Source organism: Mercenaria mercenaria, chromosome 5, assembly GCF_021730395.1.
Source record: "Mercenaria mercenaria strain notata chromosome 5, MADL_Memer_1, whole genome shotgun sequence".
Classification (NCBI taxonomy): domain Eukaryota; kingdom Metazoa; phylum Mollusca; class Bivalvia; order Venerida; family Veneridae; genus Mercenaria; species Mercenaria mercenaria.
Genome location: NC_069365.1, coordinates 20458727 through 20481827, shown reverse-complemented (window position 1 = coordinate 20481827; position 23101 = coordinate 20458727). Strand labels below are relative to the sequence as shown.

Below are 23101 nucleotides of genomic sequence, written 5' to 3'. Positions count from 1 at the left end.
AAAATAAATCGGGTTGTGTTGGAATTAGGTAGCAGGGTACACTTTCGAATTTTGGCCCCCGTCAATATTTGTTATAAAGAGAACATCGTGATTTTGGATGTCTGTAAATTAAGGTGAGAGATAATGATTATTAATTCTTTAGAAAATTTATACAGCCGATACATGTAAAATTCTGATGTCAGTTGGAAAACTAACTGCTGGTAGCTTTGTATGATCAATGAGACACCATTTCGCGGAAAAATTCAATTCACGGAAGGGTTCTGTGCTTGTTGATTGATACTCAGGAACATTTTCGTTATTTTCCGAAAAAACGAGCTGGATGGGCACCCATTCCGTTTATGTCCTGACGTTCAGTAAGGACTATTAAATTAAGAAATGCAATAAAATTGGACAGTGTTCTTGCAGCGGGATCATTGTAGACTGTTCAAAAGGTGCAAAATTGATGATTTTGGCATGCAATTTTTCATGGATGATGTAAACCTCTCGCTTTGATAACTTTCTTTATTCTTGTATGAGAATCCTGATCTTGTCATTAATTAAAAGCACAAAACATGCACGCAATTTATAAAATAGCCACCCAAAATTTGCTCATAGGGGAAGTGCAATATTGCGACTCGCTACATGTAAGACCGTCCGTGCCCAAAATTTTCGCATCTAAGTGTACCTTGCTACCTTAGTCACAAAACGTGCAAGGTGATTCATATTATTCGATACCAGTAGCTTTAACTAAGTTATTTCCCTTTGATCGAATATACTGTAGTGTGTGTCCTAACTGATTTGTTTCCCTTTGTCTATTCCACGCCGTTTGTACATAAATAGCTTCCTTATAAATAATATATGTTGAGCAAGGTGAAATAAATCGAGTCTCCTATTTTACTTGTTGTCAGTGCTTCCAAAAGATCGAATGCAGTAAGAATACATGTACTGTAAGTACTGTCAAGGAACTTAGTTCTGGTTGCCGTAATTGAACTGACGCTATTTTTGGAAGTGTCGGTAACCGGATACCCAGGCTACTGTGTGTCCTAGGTTTTTCTAGGCGTCAGGTAGATCTATGCATTTTTTAGGAATACTGTAATGAATGAATGAATTAATTAAATTTATCATTTAATTTTTTGTTTTACCTAAGATGGCAATATTTACTTGTAAACAAATCCTAGGGCCTAGGCTAAATTCAAGCCTTGGTCATGTAGTGGTTGTAGGTATAAGACACTTTTGCTAAGATAAGATAAGATTAATAATATCAGTCATGTGTTTACGAAGCGGATAGAAATATCTGTCTCGAGGGCACCTGCGCATTGGGCGGTAATGAGGCTTGCCGAATTGCCGCCCATGCGCAGGTGGCCAAGGGACGGATATTTCCATCCGATTCGTAAACACATGACTGATATTTTTTCTTGCATATCTTATACATGTTAGCATTTTATTCTGGCAAATTATTATGCCCCTCTTCAAAGAAGGAGGGGTATATTGTTTTGCAGATGTCGGTCGGTCGGTCGGAATGTAGACCAATCCGTTTCTGGATGATAACTCAAGAACGCTTGGGCCTAGGATCATGAAAGTTGATAGGGAGGTTGGTCATCACCAGCAGATGACCCCTATTGATTTTGAGGTCTGTATGTCAAAGGTCAAGGTCGCAGTGACCCTGAATAGTAAAACAGTTTCCGGATGATAACTCAAGAACCCTTGGGCCTAGGATCATGAAAGTTGATAGGGAAGTTGGTCATGACCAGCAGATGACCCCTATTGATTTTGAGGTTAGTATGTTAAAGGTCAAGGTAACAGTGACCCTGAACAGTTAAACGGTTTCCAGATGATAACTCAAGAACACTTAGGCCTAGGGTCACAAAAGTTGATAATGAGATTGGTCATGACCAGCAGATGACCCGTATTGATTTTGAGGTCAGTATATCAAAGGTCAAGGTCACAGTGACCAGGAACAGTAAAATGGTTTCCGGGCAATAACTCAAGAATGCTTTGGCCTAGTTTCAGGAAAATTGATAGTTAGGTTGGCCATGACCAGCAGATGACCCCTACTGATTTTGAGGTCATTAGGTCAAAGGTCAAGGTCACATTGGCCAGGAACAGTTAAACGGTTTCTGATCTTCTTGTCCAAAACCATAGGGCCTAGGGCTTTAATATTTGGTATGAAGCACAATCTAGTGGTCCTCTAGCAAGATTGTTCAGATTATTTCCCTGGGGTCAAATATGGCCCCACCCTGGGGGTCACATGGTTTATATAGACTTATATAGGAAAAAACTTTGAAAAACCTCTTGTCCAAAACCACAGGGCCGAAGGCTTTGATATTTTGTTTATGAAATCATCTAGTGGTCCTCTACTAAGATTGGTCAAATTATTCCCCTAGGGTCAAAAATGGCTCCGCCCTGGGGGTCACATGGTTTACATAGACTTATTTAGGGAGAAACTTTGAAAATCTTCTTGTCGAAACCACAAAGACTATGGCTTTGATATGTTGTAATGTAGCATCATCTAGTGGTTCTCTACCAAATTTGTTCAAATAATCCCTCTAGGGTCAAATATGGCTCCGCCCCAGGGGTCACATGGTTCATATAGACTTATTTAGGGAAAAACTTAAAATCTTTATGTCCATAACTTATATCATTCAGATTTGGACCACATGTATAGTTTTGATTGGCAAGATGAACCTTGACATGAGTTGATGTTAATCTTGACCTAGTGACCTACGTTCACATTTCTGTAGCTACAGCCTTCAAATTTGGACTACATGCATAGGTTTGTGTACCGAAAAAAACTTTGACCTTGTTATTGACCTAGTGACCTACTTCCACATTTTTGAAGGTACATGCTTCAAATTTGGACCACATACATAGTTTTTTGTTCAAAAATAAAATTTGACCTTGATTTTGACCTAGTGACCTACTGAATGCATCAAGGGGGGCATTTCGTGTTCGATGAGCTCTTGTTTTTCTTGCATACCGTATTTTACAAATAACAGGTAGAAATACTTCCTTTGTAGCACTCTTTCTTGTAGTAAAGCGCGGGAAATTAACGTTCGTAAGCAGAAGTGACGTGACGTCATGATGTTTTGCGTTATGCACAATAACAAAGTTCCGCTTTAGTTTTATCATTTGTAGCGTAACGTTATGTTCTTATGGTAAACTAACATATTTTGAATCGAGAAATATACTATAAAGAACTGAGAGAAACTATCAAGGTACCTGCTTTTTTCGTATTTTTACATAAACAATGAATTATCAGTGCATGAACCACTATAGTTGTCCTTAACAGCACAAGAGTCATCTGGCATGGGGGGTGCCAGATGGGTTTTGCTGGCATGGGTAAAATCACCGGAAACGCCAGTCTGGTATGCAAGAAAATCTTATTTAGTGTCAGTTATAACAAACATGTTGGGTTAACCCTTTAGCAATGTGGTTAGAGTGTCTGCCTACAGATCACGAGGTCTGGGGTTCCATCCTCGATAGAGACTGGGTTATTTTACTACAATTTGACGACGAGGATGTTTGACATGTATTTGGATGAGGCTAGAAACTGGTAGGTGGTACAGTTGATGCCTGGTCCTTCAATGTCAAAGAGGACAGGAGTGTTGTGGTTGTAGGTATATAAGGCCACTTCCAACAGCCTTGCTGTTGGGTTAACCCTTTAGCGACGTATTAGTGTCCATCTACAATTCACGATGTCCAAGGTCCAGGGCTCAATCCTCGGTAAAGACATAGGTATTTTACTACAGTCACATAACTGTCAACCGGTATAAATGGATGTGTGACAAATTTTATAATAGAGAATTGTATTAAACCACAGACACTTGTAGGTCAAGCCCCCTCCCTCATCCCTCACCTCTTCACCACTGCCAAATATCATCCAACATTTTTAGTCTTTTAAGGTATTAGATCACAAATAGCGAACCTCCTTTTTGAAGAGTCTTCAATTCCTACCATAAACCTACTTTTACTGCAATTCTTAGGGGGGGCGTAAGTTCAAGCCCTACTGGGACCAATTTTTTTTCCTTATTTTCCTTTTTTTCTAGTAAGTTTTTACTTCTCTTAAGACTTTGATTTCTTGCGTCTGCCCTAAGGTTATTTGTAAATGGAGTAAGCAAAATTCAAAACAGAAACACAGCATTTGACCTTATTTTTTCATTGTTGAAGTATGAATTCTGTCTCATAAAATCCATTTACTTGAGGCACCATAGAAAAATGATAAAACACACTGAGCATATATCTCAAATATTGAATATGTTTTGTTACAAAGTCAGCATGCCTTGAAAATTACCATGTAGAGTAACGTTGGGTAATACCGACAGTCGTCAGTTATCGACACCGTAATTGTAAGTGTCCATTAATGAAACTGCAATAGTCTTAAACATTTTCTGCAACGTTGTTCTGACATCACAAGTTCTTCCTTAAAGTCTGCAAGTGTAAGGGGATCTTCGGCACGCTATTGTTTTACATCAAGATATTGTTCTTACTGATGGAACGTTTATCCCACAGCAATATTTGGAAAAGTTATCGCAAGTCGTAAGGTGGATAGTGTTCTCCCACTTGAAATTGCTTTTGAAAATTCATCGTTGAGTTGGGACATATGGAAAAGATGTCCTTGGAAGCATGTAATAGTAAAATATTACGAAGATGCCAAGGATATAGGACAGAATGAGGTGTCGATATCTGCCAACATAAAAACATGATGAGACTAAGTGTCGGCAGTTTTCGACCCCAGTAAAAACATTCATACATTGTTTCCTTAACTTGCCGATCTAGATCTTTTATGCTTCTTTCAGAACAGAATACCCGGTATATTGAGACTTTCAGAACTTCCCTTATTCAAACCATAAGTGCCATAGAGGGCTTGACCTAGTTTCTTAGAAAAAGTGGCAGGGATTCTGTCTGTCAGTTTATTAATATTTCAGTCCATCTGTCAGTCTAATTGGCTGAAAAACTTTTTTGGTAAGAATTGATAAAAGACGGCAAAAACAAGCTCAAGCAACAGCTATTTTGGAGGAAAATTGACGCAGAGACAAGTGTTACTGAAAATGCCATAAAACCTTGAAAACTGATTTCATCAAGCTGAAACTTAGGAATTTTCATGCAAATAATATGTTACTGGTACTACATAAATGAAATTGGGACTATTACAGAAAAAACAATTTTTAGCTTGTTTATTCGAAGAATAGGGAGAGCTATTGGACTTACCTGTGTGTCGCAAAGGCATAATCACTTGCTGCCAGCAGGCTAATTCACTTACTTATTTTATTTATTCCATTTTGTAGAATATGGTATGCAAGAAAAATATTGCAGGTTGAAGCCTAGTTTCTGTATAAACAGTTACCTCCAACCCTGATATTCTGATCTGCAGCTAAAACCAGTCACATATTTTTAGTGTAGTTTATATTAAATCATCTTGAAAACATATCATACTGTATATTGGATGTTCAAATATTTACATGCTAAATTATTTTCAGGTTAAAGACTACCACAAGAATGGCAAATTTGTTTAACTTTGCCTTCCTGCTGTTGATGCTATCTGCCGCGGAATCACTAGACAATGGTCTGGCACGTACACCACCAATGGGCTGGATGCAGTGGGAGAGGTTTAGATGTGACACAAACTGCACAAAGGACCCAGACAACTGTATCGGGTAAAAATTTATTCAGAATGACTTCATCATCTTGTTACCAAGAACCATATTTTAAGTTCTTGTTGCTGCCAAACAACCGGACCCCTAGCTCAATAGTAAAGGTCACACTTCAGGGATTTTTTTAAGGCTGATTTTGGGGCCGAATATGGGCCCCATCCCAATTTCAAAAATTTGCTTATTTTCCCAATTCTTGGGTTTAAATTTCCCAAAATTGTACTGACTGTTGAGTGTCTGTGAGTTTCTGATGGTAAAACTTATTTTTTATATTTCCCAATTTTCAGGTTTTACGCGCCATTTTTCCCAACTCAGTGGGCCCCGGGCTCCAGTTTCTAAACGGTAGAAAAATCTCTGCACTTGAAGGTCAAAGGTCACTGTATTTTTTCCTGTCCTATGTGTAACTCGAATATCCATCAAGGGATTTTTAGATCATTTATCACATATATTCCCCTTATAGACAACTTATCTTGCACAATACCCATACCCTTAGCTAAAAGGTCATGGTTGCATTTGAAGGTCAAATGTTAGCAGTGTTTGTGTACGCTCCGTAACTGTGCTGTCCATCAAGGGTCCTAAATATTACTTGGCACAAATGCTCTCCATAATGAGATGATGTATCACATACGGGAGCCAGTCCCTAGCTTCAAGGCCGAGGTCACACAAGTTAATTTTTCTTGCTTTGTAGCATGCATGTTTAGATAACTTGGCATAAACATTCAACATAGCAAGCTGATAAAATAATGCCATGTTTCTTCAGAATTGCTACATTCAATATTATGAAGTACCTCATTCCATTTTTTGTACCCCCGGAACAACAAAGTTGTAAGGTGGGTATACTGGTTTCAGGTTGTCTGTCTGGTTGTCCGTTCGTCCGTCCATAGACACAATCTTGTGTGCACCATCTCTCCTCATCCTCTTGACACAATTTAGTGAAACATCACACAAGTGATCAGTAACAACAGTAGTTGTGCATGGTGCATGTTAGATTCTTTGAGAGAAAAAAATTGCAGAGTTATGAGACTTTGATTTTTGTTACTATACTGGGTATATACATAGAGTCTGCATATGCAATTTTGTGCGCTCCTAATCACCTGAACCCATGCACACTCAATTTAATGAAACTTAACATAAGTGATCAGTAGTAACCTTAGTTGTGCATGGTGCATGTTAGGTTCTTTCAGAAAAAAAATCTGCACAGTTATGAGACTTTGTTTTTTGTTAACATACTATATACATACAGTCTGCATATGCAGTCTTGTGTGCACCTGATCTTCAGAACCCTTGCACACAATTTAATGAAACTACACATAAGTGATCAGTAACCAACCCTAGTTGTGTATGGTGTATGTTGCTTTCTTTTATATACATATTCTGCAGAGTTATGGGACTTTGTGTTTTGTTACTATACTATATACATAGAGTCTATATACATACAGTCCACATAATTATGCAATCTTATGTGCGTCAGATTGCAATGTACTGTGTCAGTGCATGCGGGGGGAGGGGGGGGGGTACATTCATCACCTTTAGTGATAGCTCTAGTTCTCTCTATTTCCCCACAGATTTAGAATTGAAATATTATTTAAATATTTTTATATTAATTGATGTTAAAACACGGGTGGTAAACGCGCAATCCAATTCCCACTGGGAATACGCTAAAAATCGGTTGCGCGACTTCCGGTGCTGGTGTTGCGCATCAATATATACAAAATCGAGGTAGGTGGGTTTTTGTTTTTGTAAATAATTACACATTTACGAGTGCTTTCGAAAAAAAGCAAAATGCTATTCGACACAAAAATGAATAAGGATTATATGTGTGAAATACCAACTTATTAATTTAAGAATCGGCTCTGTTATCACGAAAACTCTGATGGCTCGAGCTGTCAAAAAAATATGGAATCATGAAAAATGCAAATTTTCTAACTCTTGTGCCTTCTTTCTGGAAATGTGACGCTTCGAATGATCAAACACGTGTAAAACAGTCATGAATATTACATACACTTGAATGAAATGTTGCTTTTAGGGGAAAGATTGGCAAAAAAATAATCGGGAATGGGGCTGTGCCCCGGAATGTAGTTGCACGTATACATTATACACATTATGATGTATATGAGCAACTCCATTCCCGGTGCGCAACCCCATTCCCGATGATTATTTTGTCAATTATGTCCCCGTAAGCAGGATTTGAAACAAATAATTTTGATATTCGTTACTTTATAACAGTTGAGTTATCATAAAAAGCATCAGATGTCCTCAGATTAGGCATATGAGGTCAGAAACTGCCATTTTTGTTGATTTCATACTTTTTTCACGTTTCGTGTCGCCAGAGTTTTTGTGATAATAGAGGCGAATCATATATTACAAACCAGATATTTTACACATATGATGTATTATCATATCTGTGTCGAATAGCATTTTGCTTTTTTCGAGAAAATTTATTCTTGTCTCATACTAAGCAAAATGATAACTTCACATACCTAAATTTCGTCTTTTTTTACGCGCAACACCAGCACCGGACGTTGCGCAACCCATTTTAAGCGTATTCCCGGTGGGAATTGGATTGCGCGTTTACCACCCGTGTAAAAGCAATTATCTGTAGATTTTCAGATATTCAAATTTAAATCCAAACATTTTGTGTTATAACATTCTTGATTTGATGAGAAAATTGCCAGTAATGATTGTGTTGTTTGTTATTAATTTGCATACATTTATTTGTACATTTAATGAAAAATCTGAATATATCTTCATTTATGCTGGTTTTGGTGTAAAATATGTATCTGATACAGAAATAAAAGAAGTGAAGTCTGGCATCAAATATTTCAGACTAAAGGTTATTCCAGAGAGATTTTGTTTTATTTCCTAAATTAGTATTGGTTTAGATAGTTTGCTTAGAGTATCTCAGTTTGATGGCGCATGTTCCTGATGCATAAATTTGAAAGAATACTTTATCTAATTATTTTAGGATTTCCTAACATTTTGTCACTTCTTGACTGTTGTCATTCTAGTGAGAAACTGTTCAAGCAGATAGCAGATGTGATGGTTTCTGATGGCTACAAAGCTGCTGGGTACCAGTATGTTTCTATTGACGACTGTTGGATGGCACCAGAAAGGGGACCAGATGGAAGACTTAGGCCAGATCCTGAAAGATTTCCAAATGGCATGAAAGCTTTAGCAGACTATGTGAGCTACTTTAATGATAATATTATAAACAGACATATAACACCATGCTGACCTATGTAAACTATGTCTTGCAGAGAAAAATGACAGAAAATTGCACCTGGGTGACTGTACATCTATCTGACCCATTGTACAGCATGTCTGTGATGTACTCATAACTACCGTCTGAACAGATGTACAGCATGTCTGTGATATACTCATAACTACCGTCTGAACAGCTGTACAGCATGTCTGTGATATACGCATAACTACCGTCTGAACAGCTGTACAGCATGTCTGTGATATACGCATAACTACCGTCTGAACAGCTGTACAGCATGTCTGTGATATACGCATAACTACCGTCTGAACAGCTGTACAGCATGTCTGTGATATACGCATAACTACCGTCTGAACAGCTGTACAGCATGGCTGTGATATACGCATAACTACCGTCTGAACAGCTGTACAGCATGTCTGTGATATACTCATAACTACCGTCTGAACAGCTGTACAGCATGGCTGTGATATACGCATAACTACCGTCTGAACAGCTGTACAGCATGTCTGTGATATACTCATAACTACCGTCTGAACAGCTGTACAGCATGTCTGTGATATACTCATAACTACCGTCTGAACAGCTGTACAGCATGTCTGTGATATACGCATAACTACCGTCTGAACAGCTGTACAGCATGTCTCTTATTTACTTACAAACTCTACCTGACCCAATAGAGAGCCTACCTGTACTTTACTGGTAAAATCTACCTGACCCACTAAACAGTCTATCAGATTTACTCACAAAATCTACCCAGCCCACTGTACAGCCTATCTATTGTATATCAGTAAACTCTACCTGACCCACTATACAGCCTATCTGTTGTATATCAGTAAACTCTACCTGACCCACTAAACAGCCTATCTATTGTATATCAATTAACTCTACCTGACCCACTGTACAGCCTATCTATTGTATATCAGTAAACTCTTCCTGACCCACTGTACAGCCTATCTATTGTATATCAGTAAACTCTACCTGACCCACTAAACAGCCTATCTATTGTATATCAATTAACTCTACCTGACCCACTGTACAGCCTATCTATTGTATATCAGTAAACTCCACCTGACCCACTAAACAGCCTATCTATTGTATATCAGTAAACTCTACCTGACCCACTGTACAACCTATCTATTGTATATCAGTAAACTCTACCTGACCCACTATACAGCCTATCTGTTGTATATCAGTAAACTCTACCTGACCCACTAAACAGCCTATCTGTTGTATATCAATTAACTCTACCAGACCCACTATGCAGCCTATCTCTTGTGTACTCGTAAATGTTACCTGACCCGCTGTACATTCTATCTCTTGTTTACTCATAAATGTTACCTGACCTGCTGTACAGCCTGTCCCTTGTATACTCATAAACTGTATCTGACCCGCTGTACATCCTGTCTCTTGTATACTCGTAAATGTTACCTGACCCGCTGTACATCCTGTCTCTTGTATACTCGTAAATGTTACCTGACCTGCTGTACAGCCTGTCTCTTGTATACTCATAAACTCTACCTGACCCGCTGTACAGCCTGTCTCTTGTATACTCGTAAACATTACCTGACCCGTTGTATAGCCTATCATTTGTATACTCATAAACTATAGCTGACCCGCTGTACAGGCTATCTTGTATACTCATAAATGTTACCTGACTCGCTGTATACAGCCTATCTCTTGTATACACATAAACTATAGCTGACCTGCTGTACATTCTATCTCTTATATACTCATAAATGTTACCTGACCCACTGTACAGCCTATGTCTGTATACTCATAAACTCCACCTGACCCGCTGTATGGCCTATCTCTTGTATACTCATGCCTATCTCTTGTATACTCATAAACTCTAACTGAACTGCTGTACAGCCTATCTCTTGTATACTCATAAACTCTACCTGACCCGCTATACAACCTATATTTTGTATACTCATAAACTCATAAATACTCATAAATGTTACCTGACCTCTGTACATTCTATCTCTTGAAAACTCATAAATGTTATCTGACCCGCTGTACAGCCTGTCTCTTGTATACTCATAAACTCTACCTGATCCGCTGTACAGCCTATCTCTTGTATACTCGTAAACATTACCTGACCCGTTGTATAGCCTATCATTTGTATACTCATAAACTATAGCTGACCCGCTGTACAGGCTATCTCTTGTATACTCATAAATGTTACCTGACTCGCTGTATACAGCCTATCTCTTGTATACACATAAACTATAGCTGACCTGCTGTACATTCTATCTCTTGTATACTCATAAATGTTACCTGACCCACTGTACAGCCTATGTCTGTATACTCATAAACTCCACCTGACCCGCTGTATGGCCTATCTCTTGTATACTCATGCCTATCTCTTGTATACTCATAAACTCTAACTGAACTGCTGTACAGCCTATCTCTTGTATACTCATAAACTCTACCTGACCCACTATACAACCTATATTTTGTATACTCATAAACTCTACCTGACCCACTATACAGCCTATATCTTGTATATTCATAAACTCTACCTGATGCACTATACAACCTATATCTTGTATATTCATAAACTCTACCTGACCGACTATACAGCCTATATCTTGTATATTCATAAACTCTACCTGATGCACTATACAGCCTGTATCTTGTATATTCATAAACTCTACCTGACCCACTATACAGCCTATATCTTGTATATTCATAAACTGTACCTGACCGACTATACAGCCTGTATCTTGTATATTCATAAACTCTACCTGACCGACTATACAGCCTATATCTTGTATATTCATAAACTCTACCTGACGCACTATACAGCCTTTATCTTGTATATTCATAAACTATACAGCTTATTTCTTGTATATTCACAAACTCTACCTGACCCACTATACAGTGTATCTCTTATATACCAATAAACTTTACCTAACCCACTATACAGCCTTTTTCATCTGATAAGACTTATTCAGCGTGGTCTTCACTACTTCTCTCTTATTTTATTCCTCAAGGTGTCTAGTACTCTACTTAATTTTGTCCCTTATGTAGTATTGCCTTGTAATCTAAGAGCTTTCTATCAATATTTTTTGCAGATTCATGCCAAGGGTTTAAAGCTGGGTATATATGCTGCCATGGGAACAGCGACATGTAAGAAGTACCCAGGTAGCAAGTTTTACCTGCAGCTTGATGCACAGACATTTGCAGACTGGGAAGTTGATATGCTCAAACTAGATTGTTGCTATTCCGGTGACCTCGCTGATATTAATGAAGGTAAGTTTCCATGACAACCATTTACAATCTGACTTTGATTCTTGAAGTCTTAAGCTCAAATTACTTATCATAGTATAAAATCCTTTTAGCACTAATATCTTCCCTTTAATTGGTGTTTACAAATAATTTAGGGAAGGTTTTACTATGGTACTCTTACATTGTGTAAATTCAAAACCATGATTTTATTCATGGTTTTGAGAAAGCCATTTCTAGGGTTACGATTATGGACATTGTTAACCTTAGTATTATTGTAAGGTATTCTCCATTTCGACATAATAGAATAAATCCCATCATCCAGTATTTCCGTAAAAAGGACAGGTAGGGCTGGCAACATTAACAGATATAGCGGTAGTTTACAACATTTAGCGATTATTTTTTGCGAGAAGATAAGCATTTATGATAATTCTTACTGTCTCACATTGAAAATATTATTTTACGACCTTGACAACAAATCTTTGTACAAATAATTTGTTTACCTTGAAAAAATGCGAATATTTCACACGACTGCTATCAAACTATGGAAGCAGCAGTGTAGAATAAAAGATTAGATTTCAAAATAATGTAAACTTTGGGGAAATTTTTGCTGCATCTTAATTACAACAATGTGTTTACGATAATCTGCATAAGGTTAGCTTTTGTGATAGCCCTGTGTCCGTCGTCTGTCATTTCGTCTGTCAGCGTCGTCAACAATTTGACTGTTAACACTCTAGAGGTCACAATTTTGGCCAAATCTTAATGAAATTTGTTCAGAATGTTACTCTTAATAAAATCTTGGATGAGTTCGATATTGGGTCATCTGTGGTCAAAAACTAGGTCACCAGGTCAGATCAAAGGAAAAGCTTGTTAACACTCTGGAGGTCACAATTTTCGCCTAATCTTAATGAAGCTTGGTCAGAATGTTACTCTCAATAAAATCTTGGACGAGTTCGATATTGGGTCATCTGGGGTCAAAAACTAGGTCACCAGGTCAAATCTAAGGAAAAGCTTGTTAACACTCTAGAGGTCACAATTTTGGCCCAATCTTAATGAAACTTGGTCAGAATGTTACCCTCAATAAAATCTTGGACGAGTTTGATATTGGGTCATCTGGGATCAAAAACTAGGTCACCAGGTCAGATGAAAGGAAAAGCTTGTTAACACTCTAGAGGCCACATTTATGACTGTATCTTCATGAAACTTGGTCAGAATGTTAATCTTAATGATCTCAAGGTCCAGTTTGAATCTGGGTCATGTAGGGTCACCAGGTCAAATCAAAGGAAAAGCTAGTTAACATTTTAGAGGCCACATTTATGATCATATTTTAATGAAACTTGGTCAGAATGTTAATCTTGATGATCTATAGGTCAAGTTCAAATGTGGGTCAGATGGAGTCAAAAACTAGGTCACTAGGTCAAATCAAAGGAAAAGCTTTTTAACACTCTAGAGGCCACATTGATGACTGTATCTTCATGAATCTTTTTCAGAATGTTAATCTTGATGATCTATAGGTCAAGTTCAAATCTGGGTCAGGTGGGGTCAAAAACTAGGTCACTAGGTCATACCAAAGGAAAAGCTTGTTAACACTGTAGAGACCACATTTATGACTGTATCTTCATGAAACTTGGTCAAAATGTTAATCTTGATAATCTCAAGGTCCAGTTTGAATCTGGGCCATGTTGGGTCAAAAACTAGATCACCGGGTCAAATCAAAGGAAAAGCTAGGCCACATTTATGATCATATCTTAATGAAACTTGGTCAGAATGTTAATCTTGATGATCTATAGGTCAAGTTCAAATCTGGGTCAGGTGGGGTCAAAAACTAGGTCATTAGGTCAAATCAAAGGAAAAGCTTGTTAACACTGTAGAGGCCACATTTATGACTGTATCTTCATGAAACTTAGTCAGAATGTTAATCTTGATGATATTTAGGTCAATTTCGAATCTAGGTCATGTTGGGTCAAAAACTAGGTCACCGGGTCAGATCAAAGGAAAAGCTAGTTAAGACTTTAGAGGCCACATTTATGACCATATCTTAATGAAACTTGGTCAGAATGTTAATCTTGATAATTCCTAGGTCAGATGAGCGATATAGAGCCGTCATGGCCCTCTTGTTTATACCATTACTTTGTTTAAACCTTGAACAAAGGATAATACTAAACACTACCGCTATATAGTATAATGGCCGATACCCCCATTAATGTAAAACCGTAAACGGGTATTTATTGGTGGCTAATACCAGAAAAGGGGATTTATCCTATAACGTCAAAAAGGTCAATAAAGGATAGAAACATTTAGACTTTTCTTACTTTAAGGAAACAGAATGTGAAGTTTACTCATTATTATATACACAGAGCCATGTAGATTATCTATCCGATTGTTTTATACATAATGAATTATTTGTTACAAACATGACCTTGATAAATATAAACCAGAAAAAAACAACATTAGAGTTATTTCTAGACACATTATTGCTCACACAACTTTTAAACATACTAACATAATTGTTGAAGTTCTCAGAAAATATGTAGTAATTTGATTACTGTAATGTCAGGTTTTATTGCAAAATCAGAACTTGCTATTCTTTGAATAGACATTGGCTAGCAACATGATATAACAGTGATATATATGACCATAATAGCACTTCAGTAAGCTTTTATTTTTGTGTTTAAAAACAGCAAATGTAATGAAAATGTATCCATCATGAAAACTGCTCATTTTACAGTGCAATATGATGTCAGCTGTGATTAAGGAAGGATGTTGAGCAAATCCTCACACACAACTAACTAGTTAGTTATTTTGCAAGTTTACTTGATTTTTGTGAAAATGTTTATGGTACAGGTAGTATGCCTTTGAAACATGCACATTTACTTTTGTCAGGTTTTCAAGTGATGACACTATACCTGAACCTGACAGGACGACCTATAGTCTATGGTTGTAGCTGGCCATTATGTACTGAGCCAAAGGTATGATACAGCTCATTTGACCAAAAGTCATGTTTTATCTGTTGTCATTACAATCTGTATGTTCTTTAACCTTTAGCCTGCTAAATTTCTAAAATGGACTGGTCCATCATTCAATTTTGGCAGTACCATTTATTATTTGAAGGAGTGTTCTCTGAACATTTACTGACTGAATAGCGAACAGTGCAGACCATGATCAGGCTGATCTTGGTCTGCGCTGGTTTCAAAGGCATAATCACTTGCCGCCAGCAGGCTAAAGGATAAAGGCACTCTTGAAGGTAAGGAGTAACAAGTTAAGTGGATGTAGGAACACCCAGGGGAACTTAAACTGGTCAACAGATGATATGACAATATGCAAATCAGAATAAATCACTAATATTTAGCACTGCAGACTGTTTATCTATGCAGGATTTCCAGCAATCAGCCTGTATTTGAATCTAACACAAAAGCCCTTACTGTATGTGTGTTGCTGGGTGTCTTGTGAAGTCTGATACTACAAGCATAAAGTACTAGACTAGATGTCAAATCAACTACTGTATTGTCATCTCTTCTTGCTGTGTGGACTGGTCGATCATAAAAGATATCTTCTGTCTGCTCGTATTTGCAAATCAAAAAGATTAGTTTTTCATGTTTACATTATACATTGTAAAGGAGTTATACAGTGTGAGATGTCAATAGCTTATTCCAGATGTCATTATTACAAGCCCTAGTGGTACCATAAATGGTCATTAGGAAATAATATATCCAAAACAGTGATTTTATTGTTTGAGTTCAGATGCATAGAAGTTATAACACAAGGGCAAAGTCCAAGTGATGTGATACACATCTTAAAGGGACTAACCTGCACATTTTAGGCAAAAAAATAATTGCTCTCAAAAATCCATAAAAGTGAGTACTCTGAAAGTGACTAGTGGTACAAACTAATTGACAAAAGATTTTTGCAAGATATTCTTATAAATAACCAAAAATATTGTGCAGAAGGTAGTATACTGTTGCAACACTTTTGAAATAGTGCAGACAATCTACATTCTTCTTACGTATTTTCCAATATCTAACTTTTATTTTCACCCACTTTATCATTTTTCAATGTCATATATCGAGGGTTCAACGCAATAAGGGCGTATCTACATATAATAATCATATGTAGATACGCCCTTATTGCGTTGAACCCTAGATATACATTCTATGCCAAACTTAGTGGAAATGAACATGTTGAAAAATTTCACCCAAACTGTGGGTGAGTAGCTTTAAACAACAATGATTTTATTCTATGATAAAAACAGTTTTTAGGTTATGACATATTATTTCGATTCTAACATGCAATCATCACTTATTGCCTATTTGTGTTGTATGAACTTTGATGCTGTGACATATTTACTGCGACATTCAAACAATGATAATGATTTTAATGCGTAATAACATCACACTTCCAATCTGTTTTATTTAACAGGCCGGGACATAAATGAAGTCATGTTAGAATACATTTTTCCTGGAAGCAGACCAAAATGAGTGAAATAAACCTTTAGCCTGCTGGCAACAAGTGATTTTGCCTTTGCAATCAGTGTAGACTAAGATCAGCCAGAATGGATGTGCAGGCACTGTTTGCTATTCAGTCAGTACATTTTCAGTTAACACCCCTTTGAATAATAAGTGGTGCTGCCCAAATTGAATGATGGACCAGTCCATTTTAGAAATTATGCAGCATTCAAACAGACAAACTGAAATGAATTAGTTTTAGCTGAACATACTTTCAGCAGGTTTGTTTCTATCCTATATATAAATTGTCAATTAGCCGAGTGGTTAAGGTCGCTGACTTTGAATCATTGGCCTTCACCTGTTTTGGTTCAAGCCTTACTTAGTTTGTTCTATGAGAAAATGAATCATTGGCCTTCACCTGTTTTGGTTCAAGCTTTACTTAGGTTGTTCTATGAGAAAGCCATTAAGCTTGTGTGCACAATTTCATTGGTTCTACTTAATGCCTGAAATAATTCCTGAAAGAGCACAACACCCACTGACTGAACTCTACCAGTGTGACTTAAAAGCAACAAAACAATTGAACAGTTTTAATGCAATTTGTATATACACAAGTAAGCAACAGGGGTAAGATGGGAGTATTAGTAAAGTACAAAATATATATGTCATTGCATCATTCTTCATCAACATTGATGATAATATATCTGCCAATAGCTATATATAGCTATAGTTTTGTCTATTCATGTAACACTGGACTCCAAATTAAATTTGTATCTGTGTCTGTATTGGTAGCTTAATGTATGTAAATGTTACCCCACAATGGTTAACTTGTAAATTTCAGCCAGATTATAAGGCAGCTGCAAAACACTGCAACATGTGGAGAAACTACAATGATCTGAGGGACTCATGGGACTATGGTAACATTGTTTTCACTATATATCTTTTCCATTTCATTCTAATGTAATAAATTTTCTACTGCTTTATCTTATTTGAGAAAGATGTTTATAAAGCAAAACACCCATCATATGCTTCAGTAAGTCGTATTCTGTGTCAGAAAGTTCTTATGCCCTCAGAGGTGGGCATATTAAAATCGCACTGTCCGTCCATCCATCCGTCAGTCCATCCATGTGTGCATGGCATAAGTGTTCACCATAATGAGACAACATGTCATGTGCAAGATCCAGACCATAGCTCCAAGGTCAAGGTCACGCTAGGAGGTCAAATGTAAACAGGGTCTGTTTTGTGTCCGGTCCATAACTCTGCTATCCATAAAGAGATTTTGAAATATCTTGGCTTAAATGTTTACCATAATGGAACGATGTGTCATGCGCAAGACCCAGACCCCTAGCTCCAAGGTCACACTTAGAAGTCAAGGGTTAACAGGGTCTGTTTCATGTCTGGTCCATAACTCTGCCATTTATCAAGGGATTTGAATATACTTTGCATAAATGTTCCACATAATGAGACAACATGTCATGCGCAAGATCCAGACCCCTAGCTCTTAGGTCAAGGTCACAGTATTGTGAGAGGTAAAACAGTTTGTTATATTGAAAAGACATACATCTCATTCATCTTTACTGAAATAAGCATTAGCACTGGTAGTATATGTACATAAGCAATACATGGCATTAGGACTCCCTGAATTTAGATTGAATTAAGGCTTGTTCTGGTTAGTTCATTAGGTAGAGCATGAAACTTTGAATCAAAAACTGCAAGTTTGATCCTTTGGCAGAGCACAGTTTGATAGTTGACAGCCAGTCTTAAGTTACTCATTCTCCACCTCTGATTTATTTTGTGAAGTTGCCCTTCACTTATGGAGAACTAGGGGCCTCTGGTTGAATGAACTTTAAATCACTTGTGCCTCACAGATGAGGGTTCAAAAGCTATCAAGCTTGTTTATAGAAGATTTGTGGTTCTACCAATGGTGCCTGCCAATGCCTAAAATCATAGCCAGAGAGGCACCTTGGGTTTTCATCCACCATCAGAAGCTTGAAGCTGGAAAAATGGCTATATGACCTTTTTGCTGGCATGAGTCTAAATCAAACAAAACGAGCAAATTTAGTGAATTTATATTCCCCTATGAAACAGTTGTTTTGTGAGTGACGGGACTATATTTTGAAAGATACATGTACTTGATTTCCAGATATATACAAGTTTTGTACGAAAGGACAGTGCAACAGCTTAAATACTCATTGAATTATGAGCATTTTCAATTTTGGACAGACATAAGCAAAAAATAGCCGGACGGACAATGTCAAAACAATATCCCTCTGCCTTTGGCAGGGACTAAAAATACTTGCGGACATAAAGTCAGTACTGGTGCATAATCCAAGAAAAATAGTTCATGATGCATGTTTGTTTTACAGTATATGCAGCCATTGATTTCTATGGAAACAACACAGAGCACTTTCAGGAGGTTGCAGGTCCTGGAGGCTGGAATGATCCAGATGAGGTATGTGTAAGCTACCAGACAGTATGCAATATCTCTGACTTGGAAACATACAAGGATATTTTAAGAAGTATATACTGGTATATATACAATCAAACCTGTGTTAGGATACATCAGATATATCTGTTATCAAATCACATGATTGTTTATGTTCTCCTGTTCTGTGATTTTATAGGTAAGTAAGAGATTTGCTTGAGACTTGCAATAGAAGATCGAAATCTACATCCAAAAAATCTAAATTGTGGAATTTTTTCCAACTGTGAAAGTGCAATTTTCCTGTAGAAGTCCTTTGAGAAAATTATCAGGAGGACCAACATCAAACCAGTCTTAAACAAAATATCGAATCTCCTTTGGTTTAATGATACTTTGAAAGTTATGGGCTCAGCACATGTATATCTGTTTTGCAGGAAATATTTCTTCTTTTTACAGTGTAATAGTTTTTCAGGTGATGCCATAATATTGACAATTTTTAATTTTGTTGGTATTTGTGACCTCGGGAAGCTTGTAATGTAATTATATATATATTCAACAATGAACCTTATTTGTTAAATAAACTTTCTGTTCTGTTCTTTACAGAGAATTCTACATTGTAGAACAATTGTTTTAAATGTGCAGATCTACCTTAAGTTCACTTTTGTATGGAATATATGATTGTCATGTTATCATATTTGTTCACATGATTTTCTGATTTCATGTTTCAATTCAACTGCATCTTTTTTTTTATGAAAATAAGATACTGTTAAATAACTATGATAATAAATTTAAATAATATTTTTTCTGGGTTTGTTTCCTTGGATTTTATGGTTGTGTCCATCCACAAATTAAATTCCTACAAAAAAGAATAAATTTTTGATTCATTCCATCTTCAAAAGTTGAGTTTTACAAATTACAGTAGCTGTTTTTTTTGTCCAAACAGCAGAATTGTGTGTGCACAAAGTTTGATGAATTGACAATATTGCTTTTCTGTGTGTATAATTGCCTGTGACTTGATTTCAGTTAGTTGTCGGTGATTTTGGTCTCAGTTATGATCAGGAACGTGCACATTTCGGGATGTGGTGTATGATGGCCTCCCCTCTGTTTATGTCGGTAGATCTGCGCAATATCCGAAAGACATCCAAAGATCTGTTACTGAACAAGAATCTCCTTAGGATACACAGTGATGAGCTAGGTGTACAAGCATACAGAATCTCTAAGGTATATCTTATAATTCTTTAGATCAGTTTGATCATTGAAAGCAATGTGTAAAATGTATATAATGTTCTGTAATCTTTCTTAGCCTTGAAAATATATAAAGCAGTTACATGTTCTTTCATATTGCTTGCTCTGTTTATTTACCAATTTTGTTTTTATTATACCTTCAGAATAGTTTCGGAGAAAACATTTTGTTTTTGAAGTATTTCTCTGTGTGTGTTTGTCTGTCACAGAAGTTACTCCTTGTTAACTTTCGATTTTTATGACTGAACACAACAGTTCTGTAATTATGTAATAAGGATTACATATTTAAATGTTGCATTAAGACAGTGCACGTATAATAAATACAACACTATATGGATATATACTTATTTTTATCCCATTCAGCTTATATTTGATAGATATGTATTATTAAACAGGGAAATGGTACAGAGGTGTGGCTTAGACCATTAAGGAGCCAGTATTTCCGTGCAGGAAGTTACGCCATTGCAGTTCTACAATACTACAACTATGGTGGACCTCTCCCGTTTTCCTCAAGTCTGCAGAACCTTGGAATGAACAATAAATCAGGATATAAAGTGACAGAAGCTTTTGACGGCAAAGATATGGGAAAACTCCTGCCCAAGGACCAGTTGAATTTTAATGTGGATCCTACAGGAATATATATGGTTACAGCTGTCCCTCTTAGTTAATTTGGTTTTCAACCAGTGTAACAGTCAGATGTTCATTGTGTCAGATTTGATTGTTCGACAGTAAATGAATGGAAATACTTTTTGTTGAAAATTTGTTGTGCTATAGTATGTATTTTTATTTAAAGCTGTATACATTTTATCCATACATTTATCCATTTGTTAAACTTGATTTTGTAAACACATACCATTTATAATGATGGAATTTATTATAAGTAGCTTAACTACCGGGACTTACCAATACAAACAGTGATTACTTGGGCTTCTTTTGATAGGCCTTTTAGAGGGGTCTGTTTGGCTGCATGGTTACCAGTAAGTTTGCTGGCTTAAAACCACTTACCCCTTACTGTTGTGGATTCAGAATCTCACTTTGGTTGTAGAGTTGTTTCATGCGAGGAAACCTGCCTGCTGGTGTGTTGAAGATCAGTGGTTTTGTCCAAGTGCCTGACTGTGTTAGAAATAATGTCAGAATGTTTGAAAAGTCATCATATGCCATACAGCTGTGTCATTATGATGTTAAAATGAACAAAAACTCAATATAGAAACGATTTACCTTTATGGATACATAATGTAATATTAAACAGAACTAAATTTTATGTAACCCTTTATTACATTTTGAGATTTATACTTTGCATTTGTACTGTACATACATGTAGTAACAATGTTTTAAGCAGCAGGTTGTATGATTTTTTTTGCAATTAATGTACTCCAATGATTTATGAATTTGAAAGAATTCAGAAAAGGCTAGAGTTCAAATGTTTAACCATCATGAACAGTATGATCGTATTCATTAAATTAGTTTTCTAGTCCTTTTGAGGGCAGATTCAGGATTAAGGGTTTGAGGGGAGGGGGGCAGGGGCAGGCTGAAGTGCCTGGGTAAGATGATTGGAACATTTAGTAGATATATGTCAAATACTGTCGTCTGATTTATATTTTAGCATAACTGTTTGGTTTCATATCTGTTTCAATGTTGGTTTCGAAACCCTTCTTGCTGGTGTATCAATGGTCCATTTAGCACCAATAAGTTCACTAAAACAATAAAGCTGGTTTCCTTTTGTTTTACCTATATTTTTTGTTTGGATCACTTAAAGATGTTTTTCACAATTATTTCTAGCGGACAGATTTTTTTGTAACTTTGCATATTTATAGACTGATGTATGACAAGTTAAAATAAAAAATAAGAATGATAGGTACCCGTGCTTCTTTTTTCAATATTTAAAGTTTATTAAGAACACCAAATCGGTATTTTTGTCTGAAGAAACAATACATACATGTCATAATAAAACTACTGCAAACAACTATTTATTTAAAGTTTCACTCTGATGTTACTGTTTATGCATCGCAATTAATGAAACCACTATAACTATGCATAAAATGTCAACATATAGATATATTAACTCAGAAAAATTACTCTTGACAGATGTCGAAAGTATCTGAAACTGAGAAAAACACGAAGTATTTCTTAATGATATGAAAAATCTAGCGGACGAATTTTACAAATTTATATTATGTAAGCTAGAACTAAAAACAAAAAATCTAAATAAAAAAATAATATCATCCCGTGCTTGTTTTCAAGAAAAATTAAAAAATATTCACTCCACCCACAAAAGTATTTTTTCATTACCCCACCCACCTAAATATTATGAACATTTTTTTCTTACAAAACAAATTGCACAATGTTATTATCAGTTTCTTAACCAGTTTTCTTACTCATGCGGAATAATGCTCCTTTAAGGTTGCATGCTTCTAGGTCAAATACTTTTGAGATATGTGCTACACAAACTTTCACATGCCATTTACGTATATATTTGACCATGTCAAGGGACATAAATCTGTTTTTACTGAGTGAAACCTCAAATAAAAGCACTGGTGCACAACTTCGCATGCTGAAATTTAATTCTTGTGTGGTTTCATGACTCTTGGCGCATATACTTTTGAGGTACATGCGACACAAATGTTTAGACCCTTTATGTACATTTGACTGTCAAGGCCATAACTCTGGTCTTACTACGTGAAATGCGGGATGGGCACAAAAAGTATAACAAATTTTAGGAAGTCACATTTGAACTTGAAGGAGATAGATCTACGTTAAGATTTTCTGAATTTTATTGACTTGGAGTCGCTGCATCATTATGGACGAAATAGTTTACTTTCAAATTGGCTGTCCAGAATGTATTCCATTCGAGTACTTCCTACGACTACTCCTCCAATAAAACACCATCACTTTTAAAGGTAAAGTATGGATGCACGACCTATAT

The 23101-nt window shown here is 36.5% G+C and overlaps 1 protein-coding gene across 2 annotated transcripts; it reads left to right on the top strand.

Moving 5' to 3' along the window:
* The first annotated feature begins 780 nt into the window (after window positions 1–780).
* Window positions 781–22332, top strand: LOC123556588 (alpha-N-acetylgalactosaminidase-like). Of its 2 annotated transcripts, none has more exons than XM_045347416.2 (9): window positions 781–926; window positions 5457–5633; window positions 8636–8810; window positions 11925–12102; window positions 14959–15044; window positions 17356–17431; window positions 18881–18966; window positions 19960–20157; window positions 20574–22332. In XM_045347416.2, exons 2-9 carry the CDS (start codon window positions 5476–5478, stop codon window positions 20844–20846), a joined length of 1230 nt encoding a protein of 409 aa, XP_045203351.1. In that variant the 5' UTR covers window positions 781–926; window positions 5457–5475; the 3' UTR covers window positions 20847–22332. The 2 variants fall into 2 exon arrangements, with proteins under 2 accessions (XP_045203351.1, XP_045203352.1); XM_045347417.2 differs by having other exon boundaries at window positions 888–1043.
* Window positions 22333–23101: the final 769 nt, after the last annotated feature.

Bases quoted from the DNA above. Each gene is read 5' to 3' on its own strand.
- LOC123556588 (XM_045347416.2), top strand. From the start codon at position 5,476: ATGGCAAATTTGTTTAACTTTGCCTTCCTGCTGTTGATGCTATCTGCC. The intron at 8,811-11,924 runs GTGAGCTACTTT...TATTTTTTGCAG, and splicing joins TGAAAGCTTTAGCAGACTAT to ATTCATGCCAAGGGTTTAAA. The intron at 15,045-17,355 runs GTATGATACAGC...TGTAAATTTCAG, and splicing joins CATTATGTACTGAGCCAAAG to CCAGATTATAAGGCAGCTGC.